At 44.5% G+C, this 21,622-nt stretch overlaps 1 protein-coding gene across 5 annotated transcripts in view; it reads right to left on the bottom strand.

The window, feature by feature from the left end:
• The window catches only part of LOC127445362 (cAMP-dependent protein kinase catalytic subunit PRKX-like), a 119,361-nt gene that overhangs the window by 78,817 nt on the left and 18,922 nt on the right, over window positions 1–21,622 (bottom strand). For all 5 annotated transcript variants that reach the window (XR_007897981.1, XR_007897980.1, XR_007897979.1 and 2 more), the window contains exon 2: window positions 4,089–4,257. Coding sequence is in view for 2 of the 5 variants with exons in the window: in XM_051705395.1 (XP_051561355.1) it covers window positions 4,089–4,257 (169 nt within the window). In the remaining 3 variants the exon portion in view is untranslated. The remainder of the gene's footprint in view (window positions 1–4,088; window positions 4,258–21,622) is intronic.

The raw sequence follows: 21,622 nt of genomic DNA, 5'->3' as shown, positions 1-21,622 counted from the left end.
GAACCAGAATGCGTTTTTGCATCAGCATCTTGAACGGGAGTCTGTGTAAAGCCCAATTCAGTACTCGCAGGTCCAAGATTGGTCGCAACCCACCGCCTTTTTTCGGTACAATGAAGTAGGGCCTGTAAAACTCCTTCTTCATCTCGGCCGGAGGGACAGGCTCTATCGCATCCTTCCGTAGGAGGGTAGCGGTCTCCACGTGCAAGGTAGCAGCGTTCTCGCCCTTCACCGAGGAGTGGATGCTGCTGAACCTGGGCGGACGTCTGGCGAACTGAATCATGTAGCCGAGTCGGACGGTCCGGATCAGCCATCATGACGGATTGGAAAGCGCAAGCCACGCATCAAAGCTCAGAGTGAGGGGGACCAAGGGGACAATCTCATCAGACGTACCGGCAGGTGGGGCCTCGCGGCGGGGCGGAGTTCGAGATGCCACGCCATGTTGTGGCCATGCTGAGTTCAGGGACATCGAAGTACTTACCTGGCTCCTTGTGACCACCCCCGGAACAGCCTGGGATGGGGGAGGAAGAGGCCTGTTCTCGTGACACGTGGAGACTGTCACATCGGGGGCGGATTTGTGCCACAGCTGGGCGCACAGGGGCGGGGAGACCGCCGCTGGAGTGGCAAACCTGCAAGGATGGAAAGGTGGACGGTGGTCGTGATGATGGCCATGCACACCGGGGACGTGACCCAGGGAACGAGGAAACCGTTCTTTTGCTGAACTGTTGGGTACCGCAGCCACTTAGGCATGCGGCGAAATTAAATGAAAAAGCAACAAAAGATTCTCCTCCTGGCCCTCCACTGGGGGATGGAGTGGTCTGCTTACCAGCTCCAAGGTGGGTTTCATTGTCCCTGGTTCACCCGTCTCAGGGGCACTTCGAAGCCTTCCGAGGGTTCTTGGTGGCCGGCCGTGAGACGGGTGGCATCTGCTTCCTGCAGTGGGCTCCACGCCGGGGCCGGGCCGAAGGGGCGGGCTGCGGTGGAGCCGGTGCAGTCACTGCAGGGGGACGCCCTTGGTGACGAGCAGGCAGGGTGTGGGATCTTGAGCCGCGCCGGGGCAGGATGTGCCGGATAGCCTCCATTTGCTGCGACTTTACCCAGCAGTTCTCAACGGTGTCGCCGAATAGGCCAACCTGGGAAATGGGGGCAGCAAGGAACCGTGCCTTGTCGGCCTCACCCGTCTTGACCAGGTTGAGCCAAAGGTGGCGCTCCTGGACCACTAAGGTGGACATCGCCCCCCGAGAGACCGCGCCGTGACCTTCGTTGCCCGGAGAGCGAGGTCGGTCGCCTAGCGCAGCTCCTGCATCAAATCTGGGGCGGAACTGCCCTCGTGCAGTTCCTTTAGCGCCTTGGCTTGGTGGACTTGCAGGAGAGCCATGGCGTGCAGGCTTGTCCAGCGGCACTGTAGGCTTTGGCCGTCAGGGACGACATGAACCTACAGGCCTTGGACGGGAGCTTTGGGTGTCTGCGCCAGGTGGCGGCGCTCTGCGGGCATAGGTGCACCGCGAGTGTCTTATCCACCGGGGAATCACCGAATAGCCCCTGGCTGCCCTGCCATCAAGGGTAGTGAAGGCGGGGGAGCTGAAGGATCGGGACCGGGAAGTAAAAGGTACTTCCCATGATTTTGTCAGCTCCTCATGCACTTCCGGGAAGAAAAGGACTGGAGTGGGGTGTGGCTGCTTTGAGCTTACGAAAGCAAGCCGCGACTGCAACGTTGCCATGGTCATGTTCTCGCAGTGAGTACATGATCCATCCACAAACGCTGTCTCCGCGTGGGTCTCACCCAGACACGAAAGACAGCGATTGTGACCATCAGAAGTTGTGAGGTAACGACCGCAACCAGGAATAACTCACAAACGGAAAGGCATCTTTAAAAAGATGCGTCTTTAAAAAGACGTTCCGTGTGTGCCGCTCTTTTAGAGAAATATACTCTTTTAGGAAAATATACTCTCTTTTTTCTGCCAAAGCGCCCAGGGGCGTTCTCTGCAGTGCACCATTGCAGAGGAGGGAGAAGCTGCTGAAATGCGCCGTCAGATGCAGCAGAGGTGAATGAACATTAAGCTCAGTAAACATCGACCGTCCGGCTCCGAAGAGAAAATCTGAATGAGTGGTTGCATACCAGCTCCTTTTATACCCGTATGTCTGGGGGAGTGGTATGCAAATACCACTCACCAATTTTTATTGGCCTTTTATCAAAGATCAGAGGTGTCTCTGGCTCCCAAGAGTGACCCCTAGTGTCACTACATCGACACAATGTCGAGTGAGTGACAGATAGGGAACTGTCTCTTTTAATACCCTTTCTGTTCTTTACAGTCAGTTGTTGATCAGAAATAACTACAAAAAAAAACAAAACATTTAATTCTAATCATGCATCGCACAGACGAGGTAAAGCCATTCGAGTCCTCTTTAGTTAACACGTATTCAAGAAATCAATGTAAATACTTGTAAATAGTACAAATTATGCAATAAACAAAAATAATATATGAAATATAATATCTTATTTATTGATTGAATGCTTTTATTTGTACATTTAAATGTGACCAAAAAAAAAATAAAAATAAAATATAATTAGTAAAATTAATATTTTCCCAATGAACCTAGTTAAAAGTCCCCTGTATAATTAACAGCATTAGCTGGGAGATAATTTATTTTATATGTAAGCAAAAGGGACATTATAAATGAAATAAACCTAAATTAATCGATATTGAATCTAATCGAAATCAGAATCGAATTGAATAGGGCGTTGGACTTAGAGTTGGAGGACCACAGTTCAAGTCCAGCAATGAACTCAATTTGACACGTGACATTACAGAGTCATAGAAGCAGCACGAAATGAGGTGTTTCTTCAGAAAATTTGCTTTTTCATTTCACTTCTGCATTTTAAAACACTAATTGTTAGATTTAGGCATTGACAAGGTAAGGATGTATTTTTTAAATGTCTCATTTATATTGTAAACATTATTGGTTAGGTTCAGGCAAAAGTATTAGGTTAGGATGTGTTTTAAATTTTTAAAAATCCAAAATTCACCTTAAACTGCGTCTGAATACGACACCATTTTACTTGCTTTTGGCGCCCCCAGATGGACATTTCACTGAAAACCTGCAGCCAAACGTGTTATACAGCACTTCAATTTTGAATTGCAAAAATGTTGTCATGTTCATGTAAATTTCATTATAGCAGGCTGTTTTTTTTTGTTTGTTTTTTTTTTTTTGGTAAAAAACGCACTGGGCATACATTTTAGACTGTTGTGCTTTATATTTTATATTTTTTGTTTGTTTGTTTTTTCAGCATTTTGCAGAGGACTGCCACATTTTTGAACACTGACTGTGTTAAGTTCAAAAGAACTTACATTTTTAAAAACGCATCTCAAGACACCTGCTTTCTGTTCCACAAAGATTCAACATTATAAAGAAGTTCAGGTTGCAAAGAGGGCTTCATTTGACTGTTAATCTTGATTCCAGATTGTTCTTCAATGAGCAAAGTTTCTGCGCTTGATAAATGGTAAGCCAATGTTTGTTTGTTTTGTTTTTTCTGCTTTGGTGTGTGCGGTCTGCTGTGCCTTGATAAAACTGTGTATGTTTACTGTTACTATAGTTCATTCATGAATCTTGCCCACAGTGTTTAAAGAATGCAGCCTACTGCAACAAATTTAGTTGTTTGGAGTAGAAATTATAAAGAGAGTGAGTGATTTTGGGTTCAAATAGGTTTTGGGCTTAAAATTTGACGATACCGGTCGGGTCACACAGGTCTCAGGTACAGACCAGATTCAGGATTCAACTTGCCCGTGCAGACATCTAACAGTGGATAAGCTATGCATTAAAAGACTTACATTAAAAAGCATTTTACGCAAACATACAGTAATTAGGAACTGTAGAATAAAATATATAATTAGACTAGGTTATGGTCATAATGTCCATAATCATGGTTCATAGTATTGAAATGTAGTATAATTCAGTGGTCTGAAGTGATTTAAAAGATCACAAAGCATTTTATAATGACTTTGATATTTTAGTTTAAATATTTTAGCTTATGTTCATTAGCCTACTGTGTTCTATAAGCTTTATGTTAATGTCGTTGTGTGTTCACTCACAGTCTGACGAGGAAAGGATGGTTCACCTCTGTCAAAACCTCTTTCTCATTATGGACATGTTGCTCCTGCTTTAGACGGATTACGTCAAGGATCTTCATCACCTTCAGAGCAAAGAAACCTCTTGTCTTTTTGTCCTTCACCAAAAAAACCCTTCCAAATGTTCCTGTACCTGAAACAGTGGGGAATGAGGAGAGTGAAATTGGCTACTATCATGCAAAACTTAACCTAAACTTAACATAATTCTGACTAAGCTAAAGCCTAACAGAATCCAACAACAAATACATAATATATATATATATATATATATATACAGGTGCATCTCAATAAATTAGAATGTCGTGGAAAAGTTCATTTATTTCAGTAATTCAACGCAAATTGTGAAACTCGTGTATTAAATAAATTCAATGCACACAGACTGAAGTAGTTTAAGTCTTTGGTTCTTTTAATTGTGTTGATTTTGGCTCACATTTAACAAAAACCCACCAATTCACTATCTCAAAAAATTAGAATATGGTGACATGCCAATCAGCTAATCAACTCAAAACACCTGCAAAGGTTTCCTGAGCCTTCAAAATGGTCTCTCAGTTTGCTTCACTAGGCTACACAATCATGGGGAAGACTGCTGATCTGACAGTTGTCCAGAAGACAATCATTGACATCCTTCACAAGGAGGGTAAGCCACAAACATTCATTGCCAAAGAAGCTGGCTGTGCACAGAGTGCTGTATCCAAGCATGTTAACAGAAAGTTGAGTGGAAGGAAAAAGTGTGGAAGAAAAAGATGCACAACCAACCGAGAGAACTGCAGCCTTATGAGGATTGTCAAGCAAAATCGATTCAAGAATTTGGGTGAACTTCACAAGAAATGGACTGAGGCTGGGGTCAAGGCATCAACCACACACAGACATGTCAAGGAATTTGGCTACAGTTGTCGTATTCCTCTTGTTAAGCCACTCCTGAACCACAGACAACGTCAGAGGCGTCTTACCTGGGCTAAGGAGAAGAAAAACTGGACTGTTGCCCAGTGGTCCAAAGTCCTCTTTTCAGATGAGAGCAAGTTTTGTATTTCATTTGGAAACCAAGGTCCTAGAGTCTGGAGGAAGGGTGGAGAAGCTCATAGCCCAAGTTGCTTGAAGTCCAGTGTTAAGTTTCCACAGTCTGTGATGATTTGGGGTGCAATGTCATCTGCTGGTGTTGGTCCATTGTGTTTTTTGAAAACCAAAGTCACTGCACCCGTTTACCAAGAAATTTTGGAGCACTTCATGCTTCCTTCTGCTGACCAGCTTTTTAAAGATGCTGATTTCATTTTCCAGCAGGATTTGGCACCTGCCCACACTGCCAAAAGCACCAAAAGTTGGTTAAATGACCATGGTGTTGGTGTGCTTGACTGGCCAGCAAACTCACCAGACCTGAGCCCCATTGAGAATCTATGGGGTATTGTCAAGAGTAAAATGAGAAACAAGAGACCAATTAATGCAGATGAGCTGAAGGCCACTGTCAAAGAAACCTGGGCTTCCATACCACCTCAGCAGTGCCACAAACTGTTCACCTCCATGCCACGCCGAATTGAGGCAGTAATTAAAGCAAAAGGAGCCCCTACCAAGTATTGAGTACATATACAGTAAATGAACATACTTTCCAGAAGGCCAACAATTCACTAAAAATGTTTTTTTTATTGGTCTTATGATGTATTCTAATTTTTTGAGATAGTGAATTGGTGGGTTTTTGTTAAATGTGAGCAAAATCATCACAATTAAAAGAACCAAAGACTTAAACTACTTCAGTCTGTGTGCACTGAATTTATTTAATACACGAGTTTCACAATTTGAGTTGAATTACTGAAATAAATGAACTTTTCCACGACATTCTAATTTATTGAGATGCACCTGTATATATATATATATATATATATATTTCACTTCTTGAAACGTCACTAATGTTTATCCTCACTTTCTGTGGCTTAAATTGGCATATATACATTTCCAGGAGGTACAAGCTTGACTCGACAGCATAAAAACTGATTGTGTGAAGCATGCTTACTCATTACGTGTGACGCATAATAAACACAGGAGCAGATTTACTGTATGGAGGATGGAGACTTCACTCACAAGCGGTGAGTCAGATGTGGGAGAGATATTGACAAGCTTCCATATCTTGCATATCACATCACTCAAAAACACTCACTCACGGTCATCTGAACCAGTGTCAAAAGCGAAACTGCATGAGAGAGACTCTGCGTGTGCGTGATTGAGACTGAACCGAAACTGAGATTTTAAACTTCAGCAAATTAACTTTCAGCACACAACACGTTTTATATCTGTGTATATATAGTATCTAATAATGCCTTGGCAATGAACATTTAAGGTTAACTTATGTACATATTTAAATAATTAAAATAAATAATGACTGACCAATTTCTGGCAAGTTCTTATAGACAAAGTATAAAGTAAATATATTTATGACAATTTATCTCGATCAATCACAGAAAACTGTGCAATTTAATTAGTTAAAAAATGTAATTGATTCACAGCCCTAGTTAGAACTAAATTTTCTCAGAACTAACTTCAATTTCCTTTTAACCATTGGGTCCAAAGTTCATTTTTAGTGGACGTATAAAGTCAGTTTCCCTCAAGTTCACATAGATGACCTAGAGCAGTGTTTCCCAAATTGGGTTCGAGAGAGAGCGTAGAGGTTGCTTACGAAAAATTTCCGTCATTTACAGATTTTTAAAAACATTGATGGATAATTTAAAATGTTGTCCGTCATTTGACAAATAAAAAACAAAAAACAAGAAAGAACACATTTCAAGGGTCCGTGTACTTTTGCGTCCATTCTTTTTTACTTTTTAAACCCAAAAATGAAAAACTAAAAATGTGTTTTCTTCTTTATTGGTTTTAACACTGATTAATATAATAAGCAGATACAAACTCATTTTCTGTTTAAAAAGGAATAAAGAGAAAGGGGGAAATGGCTCAATTTTCATTTTCTTTCCTTGTTTAAAAAATGTATTTACAGCTTGAATATTAGATACACACATGTGAGCAGCACTGAAACGTCCCTTTTATCTGAATGGTGAACCTGCCCCATCTTCTGTACTTCCTTAATCCTATCAGCCAGAATTAGAGTTGAGATTGCTCTGTAAATTTTGTCTCAGTTTTTATTAAATATTGTCCCAAACCATCACTAACTGTAAACTATGTATGAATCTTCGTTTGTGTTCTGTTGAAGAACGAAAGTCATGCACATCTGGGATGGCATGAAGATGAGTAAATGATGAGAGAATTTTCATTTTTGGGTGAACTATCCCTTTAATGGTATCATTTAGGTGATCGCCTACAATTTAAAAAACTTAATACACAGGTCAATGCATAATTTCCTTTAAAAAAAAAAAAAAAAAGAAGAAGAAAAAGGTGTAATTTCCTATATTTCAAGTAAGGGGTGCATGTCCCCTCATCCCAGACTATAACAGTTGCTTCAGTGAAAAGACATTTTTAATTACTGAAGATGTAAATATTAACTATACCATATCAAGATATCAAATTTACATACACAAATGGAATAACATACGTTTATACAATTTATAAAGTTTTTTTTTTTTTTTTTTTTTTTTTTTTAATGTTACCACTGTGATTGTAGTGCATTCTCTGATTGGGGTAGAAATGCCAATGGTAAATAAAATAAAATGTATAAATATTATAAGAAAAGAACAATAGAGGTTATAAAAGGTAAACATTACTTAAAATATCAGTGGGTACTTCAAGTAATTCATTTAGGTTAAAGGGGTTCGGCTGACAAAACATTTTTGGGAACCCCTGACCTAGAGTTATCACATCTTTTGTTTAATCATTTAAAACATATCAATTTTCTTTTAGTGAAATGTTATGCTTTAAAAGAGTGCTTGTGCCCTCTTAAGCCTTTGCTCATGTCAATTCCTGTTCCTAGTCTTAATGAAACCATCAAATCTGTAAATTCTTTAGTTACATCGATCTCTTTCTCCCCCTTCTAAAATACTGAGACTACAGAAGCATGTTTGTATTTTGTTTACATAGAGCTCTGTTCACTGCATATGAATGGTGCTCAGAGCAGGGAGAGTAAAACTAAGTATTTTGTATCCTAATACATGGGGACACAAGCTTTTCTTAGTAATAGATCTTAAACTACACACATACGGTCAATGACGACGGAGGGAACTCTCCAAAAGGGAGCATGGCACCTTGAACCACCCACAAAATTATAGGCAACTCAGTTTCACAAGAGCACTGTTGCAAGCCTGACAGGTCAATACCTACAGAAGACATTTAGCGGGCTATTTGGACAAATACATCCTCATACTAAATGCTGAACTAATCCTCTACGATAGCCGAAATATAAAACAACAAAAAACTAATTGACAGACATGCCCTGTAATGTATATGTAAGGAGTTGCCATTCTCTGCGGGTACTATTAGCACTTGGGTGGAGCGGCGGAAAACCACAGTCATAGAGTAGCATTTGTAAAGGGGCGTGAAGTGGATCAAAGAGCCATGAGAGACAGCAAAGAGGCTTTTGTTTTATTTGTTTAACTTGTTTACACCAGTATCTACTGTAGCACTGACAACTTGAGATCAGATCAACCATAATGGATGGCAATACCGTGTGCAAACAGGGTCAAAGACACCAGATACACAAACAAAAAGAAAAAAAAAAGAAAAAAAAGACAAAGTGAAGAAATGAAAAGTTGTGACTGAATGCAATGTCATAACAATAATTTAAGGAACAAGTCAAGAAACCTGAACTCTTTCAGAGGATCATATAGCCTGCTATTAAAGGGCTCTCTATCGACATCTAATTTTGATCCCCTTTTCTCCCCAATTTGGAATGCCCAATTCCCACTACTTAGTAGGACCTTGTGGTGCCGCGGTTACTCACCTCAATCCGGGTGCGTAACAAGTCTCAGTTGCCTCCGGTTCTGAGACAGTCAATCCGCGCATATTATCACGTGGCTCGTTGTGCATGACACCATGGAGACTCACTGTGGAGGCTCATGCTACCCTCTGCGATCCACATACAACTTACCACGGGCCCCATTGAGAGCGAGAACCACTAATCACAACCACAAGGAGGTTACCCCATGTGACTCTACCCTCCCTAGCAACCGGGCCAATTTGGTTGATTAGGAGACCTGGCTGGAGTCACTCAGCACACCCTGGATTTGAACTTGTGACTCCAGGGGTGGTAGTCAGCGTCAATACTTGCTGAGCTACCCAGGCCCCCCTCTATCGACATCTGTATATGAAATATAAAACTGCAACTTCCAGAGGAACATGATTTTATTTTGTTTTTTACATCAGTTGTGGTTTGGTAACTTCGGCAATTGGCAGTGCTCTTCTGTGCAGGTGAATTTGATGGTTTGAGATATATCCATGGTTGCCTGTGATAACCATATCAAAGCTGATCTGACTAGCTACACCAAAGTAAGAAAAATAGGAAAAAGGTGCATACAGTATCTGCCGCCGGAGCTTCTTTTCTCTGTTTACGGACATGACATAAACACACAAAGACAAATGACTGAATCTTAAAATGTCCTGCCAAATCAATCCAGACAACTCTAAATGTAAATTATTTCATTGGAACTTATTGTAGGGTTAACCAGAGACTATTTAGCAGAGACAGGCCACTTTTATTAAAATGAATGGGAGAAATTGGAACGCCCAACCAAGGAGCACTAGTGACCAACAGTCAATTGATGTAGAAAGGAAAGAGCCAATCACCTTTTAGATAAAGACATCGCCTGTCAATCAACTCGAGAACGTGCATGTGCATTAGTTATACAAGCCGGGAAAAGTGCGATTTTTACCATAATCTGAAGGAAGCACAATTTATGATACCAGCATTGTGAGATTTTACTGCTGATTTGAAATATGTTCTTTTATCATAATCTTGACCAACCGTTTTGGAGATTTCTGTGTTTCCCCATTCAAGTAGATAGGAGCTGCACTGTAATGACTGGAAATAGCCTCCCAAGAGCGTTCCAAAGAAGGCCGACAGTGGACTGACTTGTTAGAAAGACTTTGGCTTAACATAGTGGCTCGGGGTAAAAGCACAGTCAAATTGAACTTTGAACGGCATAATTCTGCATGTAAAATGTAGTCATCTCAAAGGAAATTAGTGCAATCGGGAATTTCACCTCATTGACTTGGCAAAGAATTTCTCTACGACAATAGTGTGTTGGCAATAACTTATGTTAAGGCAGTGCTTTATACATAGCTAAACTAAATATTCACAGTGTATGAGGAAATCATTTTGGCAGTGAGATTCTTTATAACTTCACTCTCCCAGACTGTAAAGTGCTACATAAATAAGATGGTTCTTGTCAAGTAGTTTTTGTTTCAAACTCGCTTAACATCTGCCCAATCCTTCAACTGCCAAGAATTTTGTTCATATTCTAACAATAAAAATTAACTCTCAGAAATCCTCCATAGTGCTCCTTTAGGTAACAACATTTTTTTTTTTTTTTTCTCAAAGAAATGAGAATAGATAAAATTGTCTAAGCTAAACATTTGACTATTGTACATTTTATCAAACAAAGCTTTGCTCACAGTTTTACTGGGGTTGTTTCTGATGACCCACATTTCCTCATAGTTCCATTATATTGTGACGCATTATTGTACTCGGATCATGGAGACACCTAGAGCTATGACACTGACACAAGAACTGAAATGGAATGTTGCCATTTAACACGTTTACCTCACACAAGGCATCTTTGTTTAGGCACCACTGTGTTGACATGGTTACACAAGCATAGCAGAAAACAAATCCCTTCACTGTCAGAGGGGAGGAAGAGGGATTAGTAATATGTGAAGTAAGACTTGTGATGACACATTATTAGTTCCTGTCTCCCATTACAGGGAAATCTTATTCAGCTGGCTATGAATCAAAAACTTTAAGTTAAAGTTTATTTTGCAATAATAACTGGCACACTGAACATTATCATGCTTTTTACAAGTCTACTTAACAAATAAGCAAATAAATGGGCATGTAAAATTGATTCAATTTAAATTATTTTGTTACATGAGTAGGGAGTCCATAATGCATCACGAGACATGAAACATTTTAAGGCAGGTAAGGAGATTGGTTGCTAGACAACGTTCAAATATGCAGTTTAGTGCAGTTTAGAGACTATTTAGCAAAGACGGACCACTTCAATTAAAATGAATGGGGGAAATTGGAAAGGTCAGCAGATGTAGGAAAGGAAGTTCTGCCTTACTTACAAAAGAGCCAATCACCTTTTAGATACAGACATCGCATGTCAGTAAACTAAAAAAATGTGCATGCACATTAGCTTGACTAGCCGAGAAAAATAGCGTTTTTTTTAGAGTAATCTGAGGTAAAGAAGCACAATTAATGATACCTGTGTTGTCAGATCTCACTGCTGATTTGAAATATGTCCTTTGATCGTAATCTTGGCCAGCCATTTGGAGATTTCAGTGTTCCCCCATTCAAGTAGATTGGAGATGCACTTTCATGACTGGAAATAGCTGCCCGAAGAGAATTCCAAAGATGGCTATGGAGTGACCTGACTTGCCTAAAAATACTTTGTTAGTGGTCATTATAGAAAAATACTGTTTTTGGAAGCAGAATGCCATGATTGACCAATCAGAATCAAGTATTCAAGAGAGTCATGTCTAACATCATGTCTAAAGAGTCACACTTGTTTTGGGTGGTGGATGACCCTTTACCTAGGTTTGAGAATACCCTTACTTACCAATAGGTTTGCCACCCTTCCTGTAAAATACGGGATAGGCCTTTTTCACACTCCGGGTTTTGGAATGTGGAAGTAAACGTTTGCAGGGTAAACTTCGACATCGGTGAATGGGAGTGAATGGGAGATCACAGCAAATATTTTTTTCACTTACCCATATGCTCCAAGACCAAAAGAAAAAAAATCCACTATTACGTTTGAATGACTTTCCAGAAGAGGAAAAAAATAGAGAGCGGTGGATTTAGATGGGAGAAGATGCCAAATTTACTGTCACTCTCTCAGCAACTGTAATAGAAACCCCCTCGCAGCTGTGGTAATTCGTTTTTTAAAACCAGTTCCAGGGTAATATAACACAAAGCATAATGTTAAATAAATTTCCCCTCAATATTTAAAAAATGTATAATATAAAAAACAAAACTGCGAGATTAATGCTGATAAATAAGGCGGAAACCCGTAATCACAGTCTGTGAAAAATGTCTATTGTCCCGTTTTTAAAGATGAAAAGTTGCATCCTCGTATTCAATAGGGGATGCAATTTGTCCCGTATTTTAAGACGGTCAGAAGGTGTCACGGAGAAATTGTTCAAGATCGTTAATTCAACCTTGATATTTGTTGTAAATCGTTGTAAATTGTGGGCAAGGGACCATCTAAAAAGTCCACACATTGTGCTAAAATGTCCTAATACTGTTGCGGGTGTTATAAGGGACTGTCTCAAAAGTCCACACAAGCGAAATCTGCCATCGCAACAAACACAACTTTAGAGAAAGTGTCCTTTATTCTACAGCTCCAAAAGTAGCAACCCTACTTTCCAATTACCTGTCTTAACCATTATCAGGCCATGATTTTGAGACACTGCAAAATGACCTCATTTTGAATAATTTAATCTTAATGGTAAAGCTATACATTTTTAGCTAATGAGATTTTTCATTACTTTATAGATTGCCAAACTACCCTGACATTGTTTAAAAACAATACTATTTTTTGCTGTCTACATGTTCATTTGATATATCCAATAAAGTGTCTCAAATGGTGGTCTTTCATCAAGTCTGAAACCACAGGTTCTTGCCCAAGGCTGTGTGGTTAGCAGCTGTCTCTTGTTTATTACAGAATTTAGGACTGCACTTTAAGTTTGATAAGCTTTTCTTCACTTTGGAGTTTACTCACTAAAACCACTCTTTCGAGAGGCAGTAAAGGTTTTATTTAAAAAGCTGAATGTCATGTCTCAGTATAGCACCACATTTTCATCCCTCCACTACAAAACCTGTGTTCCCTATCTGTCACTCACTCGATGTTGTGTCAATGTAGTGACACTAGGGGTCACTCTTGGGAGCCTGAGACACCTAGAGTGGTCTTTGATAAAAGGCCAATGAAAATTGGCGAGTGGTATTTGCATGCCACTCCCCTGGACATACGGGTATAAAAGGAGCTGGTATGCAACCACTCATTCAGATTTTCACTTCGGAGCTGAATGGTCATGCTCACTGAGATGAATACTACTGTTCATTCACCTCTGCTGGATCTGACGCCGCATTTCAGCGGCTTCTCCCCCCTCTGCACTGGTGCACTGCAGAGAATGCCCCTGGATGCTTCGGCAGAAATAAAAGAGTATATTTCTCTAAAAGAGTATATTTCTCTAAAAGAGCGGCACACACGGAATGTCTTTTTAAAGATGCTTTTCTGATTGTGTGTTATTCCTGGTTGTGCATGTTATCTCTCACCTTCTGATGGTCACAATCACTGTCTTTCGTGTCTGGGCACTGCTCACGCGGAGACAGTGTTCGTGGATGGTCATGTTCTCATTGCGAGGATATGTCCATGGCAACGTTGCGGTCGCGGCTTGCCTTCGTAAGAAAGCAAGCCACCCCAGAGGTTCCCTGCCTCGGTCCTTTTACCCACGGGTATGAGGCCAGCGCGGCTAGCACTGGGGGCGATTTGGGGACCCCAATGGGACCGCCTCCGCCGGGTATCGCCCCGCAGACCTCCCATTCCCCAGCACACTCGTCTGCCCCGATCGGGCTTCCGGATGAGTCCGCCGGCTCGTCTCACGGCGAGTTCGACCTCTTATTCGGAGCCCGCGAAAATGATGAGCTCTCAAGCGCAGCATCGGAGAGCGGGCTCGTCCAGTTGGAAGCCGCAGCTGGGCTCCTCCCTTTGGGGTCGATTGCCCAGTCACAGGCTGACGCGGAGATGACGACATGCTTTCCCGGGCAGCCGCGAGCGTCGGCTAGAGTGGAACTCACTGCTCTTCCCTGAACCCTCGCGGCTCGGTGATTGGTTCCTGGGCTCGCGGCGCCGCTCAAAGCCACGCCCCGCCCCCGTTCCTTTCTTCCTGGAAGTGCATGAAGAGCTGAAAAGATCGCGGGAGGCACTTTCTACTGCCCGGTCCCGATCTTTTCAGCTTCCCCGCCCTCACTACCCTCGATGTTGGGGCGGCCAAGGGCTATTCGGCAATCCCCCGGTGCACCTATGCCCGCAGAGCGCCGCCACCTGGCGTGGGTGCCCAAAGCCCCCGTCCAAGGCCTGTAGGTTTACGTCGTCTCTGACGGCCTATGGTGCCGCTGGACAAGCCGCCTCCGCCTTGCACGCAGTGGCTCTCCTGCAAGTCCGCCAAGGCGCTAAAGGAACTGCACGAGGGTAGTTCCGCCCTGGGATTGATGCAGGAACTGCGCTCGGCGACGGACCTCACTCTCCGAGCGACGGAGGTCACGGCGCGGTCTCTCGGGCGGACGATGGCCACACTAGTCGTCCAGGAGCGCCACCTTTGGCTCAACCTGGATGAGATGGGTGAGGCCAACAAGACACGATTCCTTGCTGCCCCCATTTCCCAGGCAGGCCTATTCGGCGACACCATCGAGGACTTTGCCCAGCAGTTTTTGATGGTAGAGCAGTAGATGGATGCTAGCCGGCATATCCTGCCCTGGCGCGGCTCAAGATCCCACACCCAGTCTACTCATCGCCAAGGGCATCCCCCTGCGGTGACTGCACCGGCTCCGCCGCAGCCCGCCCCTTTGGCCCAGCCCCGGCGTGGAGCCCACCGCAGGAAGCAGACGCCACCCGTCTCGCGGCCGCCCAGAACCCGTGAAAGGCTTCAAAGCGCCCTTGAGATGGGCGACCTAGGGACAACGAAACCCGCTGCTCTGGAGCTGGTTAGCAGATCTCCATCTTTTTGTTACCTTTTGCATTTAATTGCGCTGCATGCCCAAGTGGCTGCAGTACTCCAGAGTTCAGCAAGAGCAGTTTCCTTGTTCCCTGGGTCATGTATCCGGTGTGCACGGCGTCATCACGACCACCGTCCACCACTCTATTTGGCATGTTTGGCACTCCAGCGGCGGTTTCCCGCCCCTGAGCGCCCAGCTGTGGCACAAATCCGCCCCCAATGTGACAGTCTCCACGGGTCACAAGGACAGGCCTCTTCCTCCCCCGTCCCAGGCTGTTTTGGGGGTGGTCACAAGGAGCCAGGTAAGTGCTTCGATGTCCTTAGACTCAACACGGCCACGACGTGGTGTGGCACCTCGAGCTCTGCCCCGCCGCGAGGCCCCACCCGCTGGTACGTCCGATGACATTGTCCCTTTGGTCCCCCTTGCGCGGAACTTGGACGCATGGCTTGTGCTTTCCAATCCGTCGCGAGGGCTGGTCCGGACCGCCTGACTCGGCTGCGCGATTCACTTCGCCGGGCGTCCGCCCAGGTTCAGCGGTGTCCACTTCACCTTGGTGAAGGACGAAAATGCTGCTATCTTGTGCGGAGATCACTACCCTCCTACGGAAGGGCACGATAGAACCTGTCCCTCCAGCTGAGATGAAGAAGGGGTTTTTCAACCCCTACTTCATTGTACCGAAAAAAGGCAGTGGGTTGTGACCAATCTTGGACCTGTGAGTTCTGAACTAGGCTTTACACAGACTCCCGTTCAAGATGCTGATGCAAAAACGCATTCTGGCGAGCGTCCGGCATCAAGATTGGTTCGCGGCGGTAGACCTGAAGTCTTGATCCTTCCTCGACACAGGCCCTTCCTGCGGTTTGTGTCCGAGAGTCAGGCGTATCAGTACAAAGTCCTCCCTTTCGGCCTGTCCCTGTCTCCTCGTGTCTTTTTGAAGGTCGCAGAGGTTGCCCTTGCCCCGTTAAGGGAGGTGGGCATTCGCGTTCTCAACTATCTTGACGACTGGCTAATCCTAGCTCATTCTCGAGACATGATGCATGGTGCTCTCACACCTCAGCCGACTAGGGCTTCGGGTCAACTAGGAAAAGAGCAAGCTCCTCCTGGTTCAGAGCATCTCTTTTCTCGGTTTGGAGTTGGACTCAGTCTCCTTGACGGCATGCCTTATGAACGAGCGCGCCCAGTCGGTGCTGGCCTGTTTGAAGGCGTTCAAACAGAAAACAGCGGTCCCACTGAAACTTTTTCAGAGGCTCTTGGAGCATATGGCATCCTCGGCGGTGGCCACCCCGCTCGGGTTGATGCATATGAGGCCGCTTCAGCATTGGCTCCAGACTCGAGTCCCGAGATGGGCATGGCGCTACGGGACACGTCGCGTGGTCATCACGCCGGTCTGTAACCGTCTTTTCAGCCCTTGGACCGACCTCTCGTTTCTACGGGCAGGTGTTCCTCTAGAACTGGTCTCCAGGCATGTCGTGGTCACGACAGATGCCTCCAAAACGGGCTGGGGTGCTGTTTGCAATGGGCATGCAGCCACCGGCCTCTGGACGGGTCCGCGACTGCATTGGCACATCAACTGCCTCGAGTTGTTGGCAATTCTGCTCGCCCTGCGGAGGTTTCGGCCGTTGACCCAGGGCAAGCACGTGTTAGTTCAGACAGACAACACGACAACGGTAGCATATGTCAACCGCCAAGGCGGTTTGCGCTCTCGTTGTATGTCACAACTCGCCCGCCGTCTCCTCCTCTGGAGTCAGCAGCACTTCAAGTCGCTGCAAGCCACTCACATCCAGGGTAACCTCAACACTACAGCAGATGCGCTGTCATGACAGGTTACCTCAGAGGAGAGTGGAGACTCCACCCTCAGGTGGTCCAGCTGATTTGGAGTCGATTCGACAGGCACAGGTGCACCTGTTCGCCTCCCAAGAATCCTCCCCACTGCCCGCTCTGGTACGCCCTGACCGAGGCCCCCCTCGGCATAGACGCACTGGCACACAGCTGGCCCCCTGGCATGCGCAAATATGCATTTCCCCCAGTGAGCCTGCTTGCACAGACCCTGTGCAAGGTCAGGGAGGATGAGAAGCAGGTCATCCTGCGGTGGTAGACACGATCACTCAGGCTAGGGCCCCCTCTGCAAGGCGCCTATATGCCTTTAAGTGGCGTCTGTTTGCTAAGTGGTGTTCTTCCCGTCGGGAAGACCCCAGAGATGCGCAGTCGGATCAGTGCTTTCCTCCCTTCAGGAGAGGTTGGAAGGGAGGCTGTCCCCTTCCACCTTGAAGGTGTATGTTGCCGCCATAGCAGCACACCACAACGCAGTCGACGGTAAGTCCTTAGGGAAGCACGACTTGATCATCAGGTTCCTAAGAGGTGCCAGGAGGCTGAATCCCTCCAGACCGCGCCACGTTCCCTCATCGGACCTCTCTGTAGTTCTTCAGGGTCTACAGAGAGCCCCCTTTGAGCCTTTGCAGTCAGCCAAGCTTAAGGCACTCTCCTTGAAGACTGCCCTCCTGACTGCAGCCCTGTCGTCGCTGTGTCCGGTGCGCGCTTTACGCATCTATTTGGATCACACGCAGAGCTTTAGAATCTCTGAGCAGCTCTTTGTCTGCTTTGGTGCACAGCAGAAAGGAAGCGCTGTCTCCAAGCAGAGGATCGGCCACTGGCTCATTGATGCCATAACTATGGCATATGTCGCCTAGGACATGCCGCCCCCGGTAGGGCTACAAGCCCATTCTACCAGGGGTGTAGCGGCTTCCTGGGCCTTGGCCAGGGGTGCCTCTCTAACAGACATTTGCAGAGCAGTGGGCAACACCTGTGCAAGGTTCTACAACCTCCGGGTGGAACCAGATTTGTCCCAGGTAGTGGCACGCAACACAAGTGGATAAGCCCGGGATAGCTGGCCGGGTGTATCGCTTGCACATAGCGCCTTCCACCTCCCTTGGAGCTGAAGACGTGCGCCATTAATTCCCAGTAGTGTTCACAAATTTTGTTCCCTGGTTGACTTCCTCCGAGCCCTGTGGCAGTCGAGTTTTCGGAGAGACTCATTGCTGGCCCAGTACACGCACTAAGAGCCCTGTTCTGGGGTAGGTGCTCCACATGTGGAGGTTCCCTGTAAGGCTAACCCCATGCGATATAAATCTTCTGCTAGTTCGTTTCCCTGCTGGCAAACTGCGTCTTCCTTGGGCAGAACCCTTCTGCCCCAGTCTCCATGTTTGTAGTAGCTCCTCCCCCATTGGGCAGGATCTACCTTGAAGGCTCTCCACATGGTTGGAAAGACCATGTGACGTATTCTTCCACTTAAATATCCCCCCCTCTCTTTGGGCGAGGTGTGGTCTCCGCGGTATCTTCCCCTTGGGAGGGACACCCCCCGACTAGACCTGGCGGCCCAGTCGGATAATCCCTCTTCTTTTTTAGGGAGTGGAAAAAAAGAAGGGGAAAAGAGGCCACGACTGGGTAAAGCCTGGGTTAAGCATCTTTTGGGTAGTTGACTTGTCCCCACAAAGGGCCGTTCGACACTCATAAATATGTTGGGGAAGGTTACGTGTCGACCTGGTGTGCTGGCTATGAGGCACGCAGTAGTCTGCCCACCACACACTGCCAGTTCACGTAACAGTTCAGCCAATTGTGGCATTTCGTATAGGGACCCCTAGTGTCACTACATCGACACAACGTCGAGTGAGTGACAGATAGGGAACGTCATGGTTACTTGTGTAACCTCCGTTCCCTGATGGAGGGAACGAGACGTTGTGTCCCTCCTGCCACAATGCTGAACTATCAGCTGAAATGGCCGGACCTTATATCGGCTCCTCAGCATAAAACCTGAATGAGTGGTTGCATACCAGCTCCTTTTATACCCGTATGTCCGGGGGAGTGGCATGCAAATACCACTCGGCAATTTTCATCGGCCTTTTATCAAAGACCAGAGGTGTCTCAGGCTCCAAAGAGTGACCCCTAGTGTCACTACATTGACACAACGTCTCGTTCCCTCCATCAGGGAATGGAGGTTACACAAGTAACCATGACGTTTTCATAATATGCTTCATTTGCATCTGACTTATATTTTTGGGCAGGGACAACCTTCACTGAGATTCATTTAGCCTTGTGGTAACACTGAATGCCTTCAAATTGGTAGAAAATGTTTCAATAAGTATTTGCTCCTATTCAACAAAAGAAAGCTTGGGCTCTATAATCCACATTCAGTCCCTCTTCTGCCATAAATCAAATCAGATCAAAACACAAGAAAAGTTCTGAAGATGATTTTCCTAATTTAATGACAAAGAGCACTGAGATAGGAGCTTAAACCATTCATCACAGGCAGTAAATCTCTACCAACCCACACAAAATGTTCAGCAAACTGGATTATTTATGCTGGACCTAATGCTATAGTATACACTTCAGATCCTCCATATCCATTTGTAAACAGGAGATCTCCTCTCAAAATCCTATGAGAATTTTTTCCCCCCCTAAACCACAAAGCAATTTCCTTGTACAGGCTATAGTGATTTATTAATTTCAGTAAATCAAAGATATGAGAAGATCCTTGTTTCTGGGAAACAGCACTCATGTATGCATGCATAAAAAAATAAAAACTCTGTGGCTGCTCTGATCATTATGCTAGAATAAAGGATTTATTCTTGCCTCAGTATATTAATATTATTCATTATCCCTGTGGTTCATAACACATGTAAATGTAGACATAACCACACCTTGGCTACTGGATATTATTTTGGGGGAGGCTACAACACCCTGTACGTGTTGTAGCCAGTCTCTCTAACATGGCAAAATAGTTGACCTTTTAGACAAGATGTGTTTATGGATTTCATTTTCACTTCACCCTGTCATCAAAACACATGTCTACAATAAAACTCACACTTAAATTATGAAAAGTTATCATGGTTTTCCTACATTAACTATATTATTAACTATGATATTTTGGCAGATATGTTGTAAAACTATTTGAAGATTTAGGGAATCCGTAATTAATTGTTACAAATAGAGCCTAAGTGTGGATGCATATATGCAAACCTTAGTGTTTGTGTGATGATGAGCAAGCCCACATGAAAATGTACAGATTTCTGCAGAATTGGAATGCTAGTCTTTCATAAAATTATAAACATCCCTCATACCTTACATGTTTCTTTTTTCAGTATTTTGGCTAATTTAATAATGCTTTTAGCTAACAATGACCATGTTTACATGCACTTAAGAAAACGGGTTGATCCAGGTTTTTTGCAGAAAGCGGCATTTTGAAACGTCATGTAAACAAGAACACAGATTTCCTAATGAATGATTTCTTAATGAATTAAGAAAAAGCGGTTTAACACACCTGGGTTTCTCCTGGAGAATGCAGCTTATTGTGGCCATGTAAACACATACAGCCTAGTGTACACTACATGACTCAAGCTCATCTCCTTTGATGTTTTGAGTCGGCGACTGGTCTGTGACAAGAAGTCTCAGATCTCATGACAAACTGTCTTGTTGTGTGCGCACTCCTGCAACATGCTGAGACTAGTCCCAAATGCTACGACAGTGTAGCAAAGCTCATTGTTCGGGGCAATGGAGGAGTCAGGAGACAACAAAGCAGGTTCAAGATCAGTTCTTTAATTTGCTGTTTTTCACACAACACACACACAACGGTAACCGTCGTTATAAACATGAAGGGATAATATTTCTCAGAAGCTCTGTCTGTGGTAGCTTTCTGGTCACTCTCTCTCCCCCTCTGATGCTCTGGCGTGCCTTTTAAGTCTCCCTCCGCTATTCACTATAATGAGAGACAGGTGTTAGAGATAATTATGAGCCAGGTGACGAGCCTTACCGCTCTCCCTCTCCCGCAGACCGACACATGACCACGCCCCCCATGCCACAGACAGTTTTCAAAACAGCTTGATATCTAGACATTTTGTCATCAGGTGTGCGCAATGTCCCAATAAGTGAGAGACCAACAATGAGCCAAAGCCAATGAAATACAGAAAAAGTGCAAGATGAACACTAGAAGCTTAGTTACAGGTACTGCACTAAAATAACTCAGAATTCTGCTCTAAACATCATGTTTGCAAATAAGTAAGAGAAACTGTGCCATTTTTTAGTGCTTTCTCTCATCTTTTACTTTTTTGTGCTTTATTATCATTCAATAATACAAAGTCGTAATGACTGATGTGTGTCCTTATGAAATCAGAGACTCTCTCCTTGAAATTCGAACACAAGTGGTCAAAAGAGATGCCCAGGTGTATCAGTGATGTGTCTTGCTTGTACATTTGTGATCGGATCACCCAAAACACATCTTAATACCAGTTTACACATGGTCAGGGAAGAATGGTCATGTAGTTGATACACTACAGTCCTGTAGAGTGTGCCCCAGCACGGCAGAAAATAAGACTGTGAGGTTGCAGGGCGCAGACTGCAAGTCAAGTAGTGTTCACCTGGCTTAAGTGGTGCTCTAACAGGTTTTTGAGGAGTGCGCAAAATGCATTCACTGATTTTGAGTCTTAAGCAGCTTTCTCGCAATAAATGGCTTTCTGGTGTCCATGTAAATGTGGTCAGTATAAGTGTATTATTCTTGGCTAAGTTTACCACATTTTACATGTTTGAATCTATTCAGCATAATTCCACAGAATACGCCTAAAAATCAGAGCAAAAATGCAGGAAAAAGTCA

The sequence above is a fragment of the Myxocyprinus asiaticus genome, chromosome 8, assembly GCF_019703515.2.
Source record: "Myxocyprinus asiaticus isolate MX2 ecotype Aquarium Trade chromosome 8, UBuf_Myxa_2, whole genome shotgun sequence".
Classification (NCBI taxonomy): domain Eukaryota; kingdom Metazoa; phylum Chordata; class Actinopteri; order Cypriniformes; family Catostomidae; genus Myxocyprinus; species Myxocyprinus asiaticus.
This window is presented reverse-complemented; position numbering and strand designations above follow the sequence as displayed.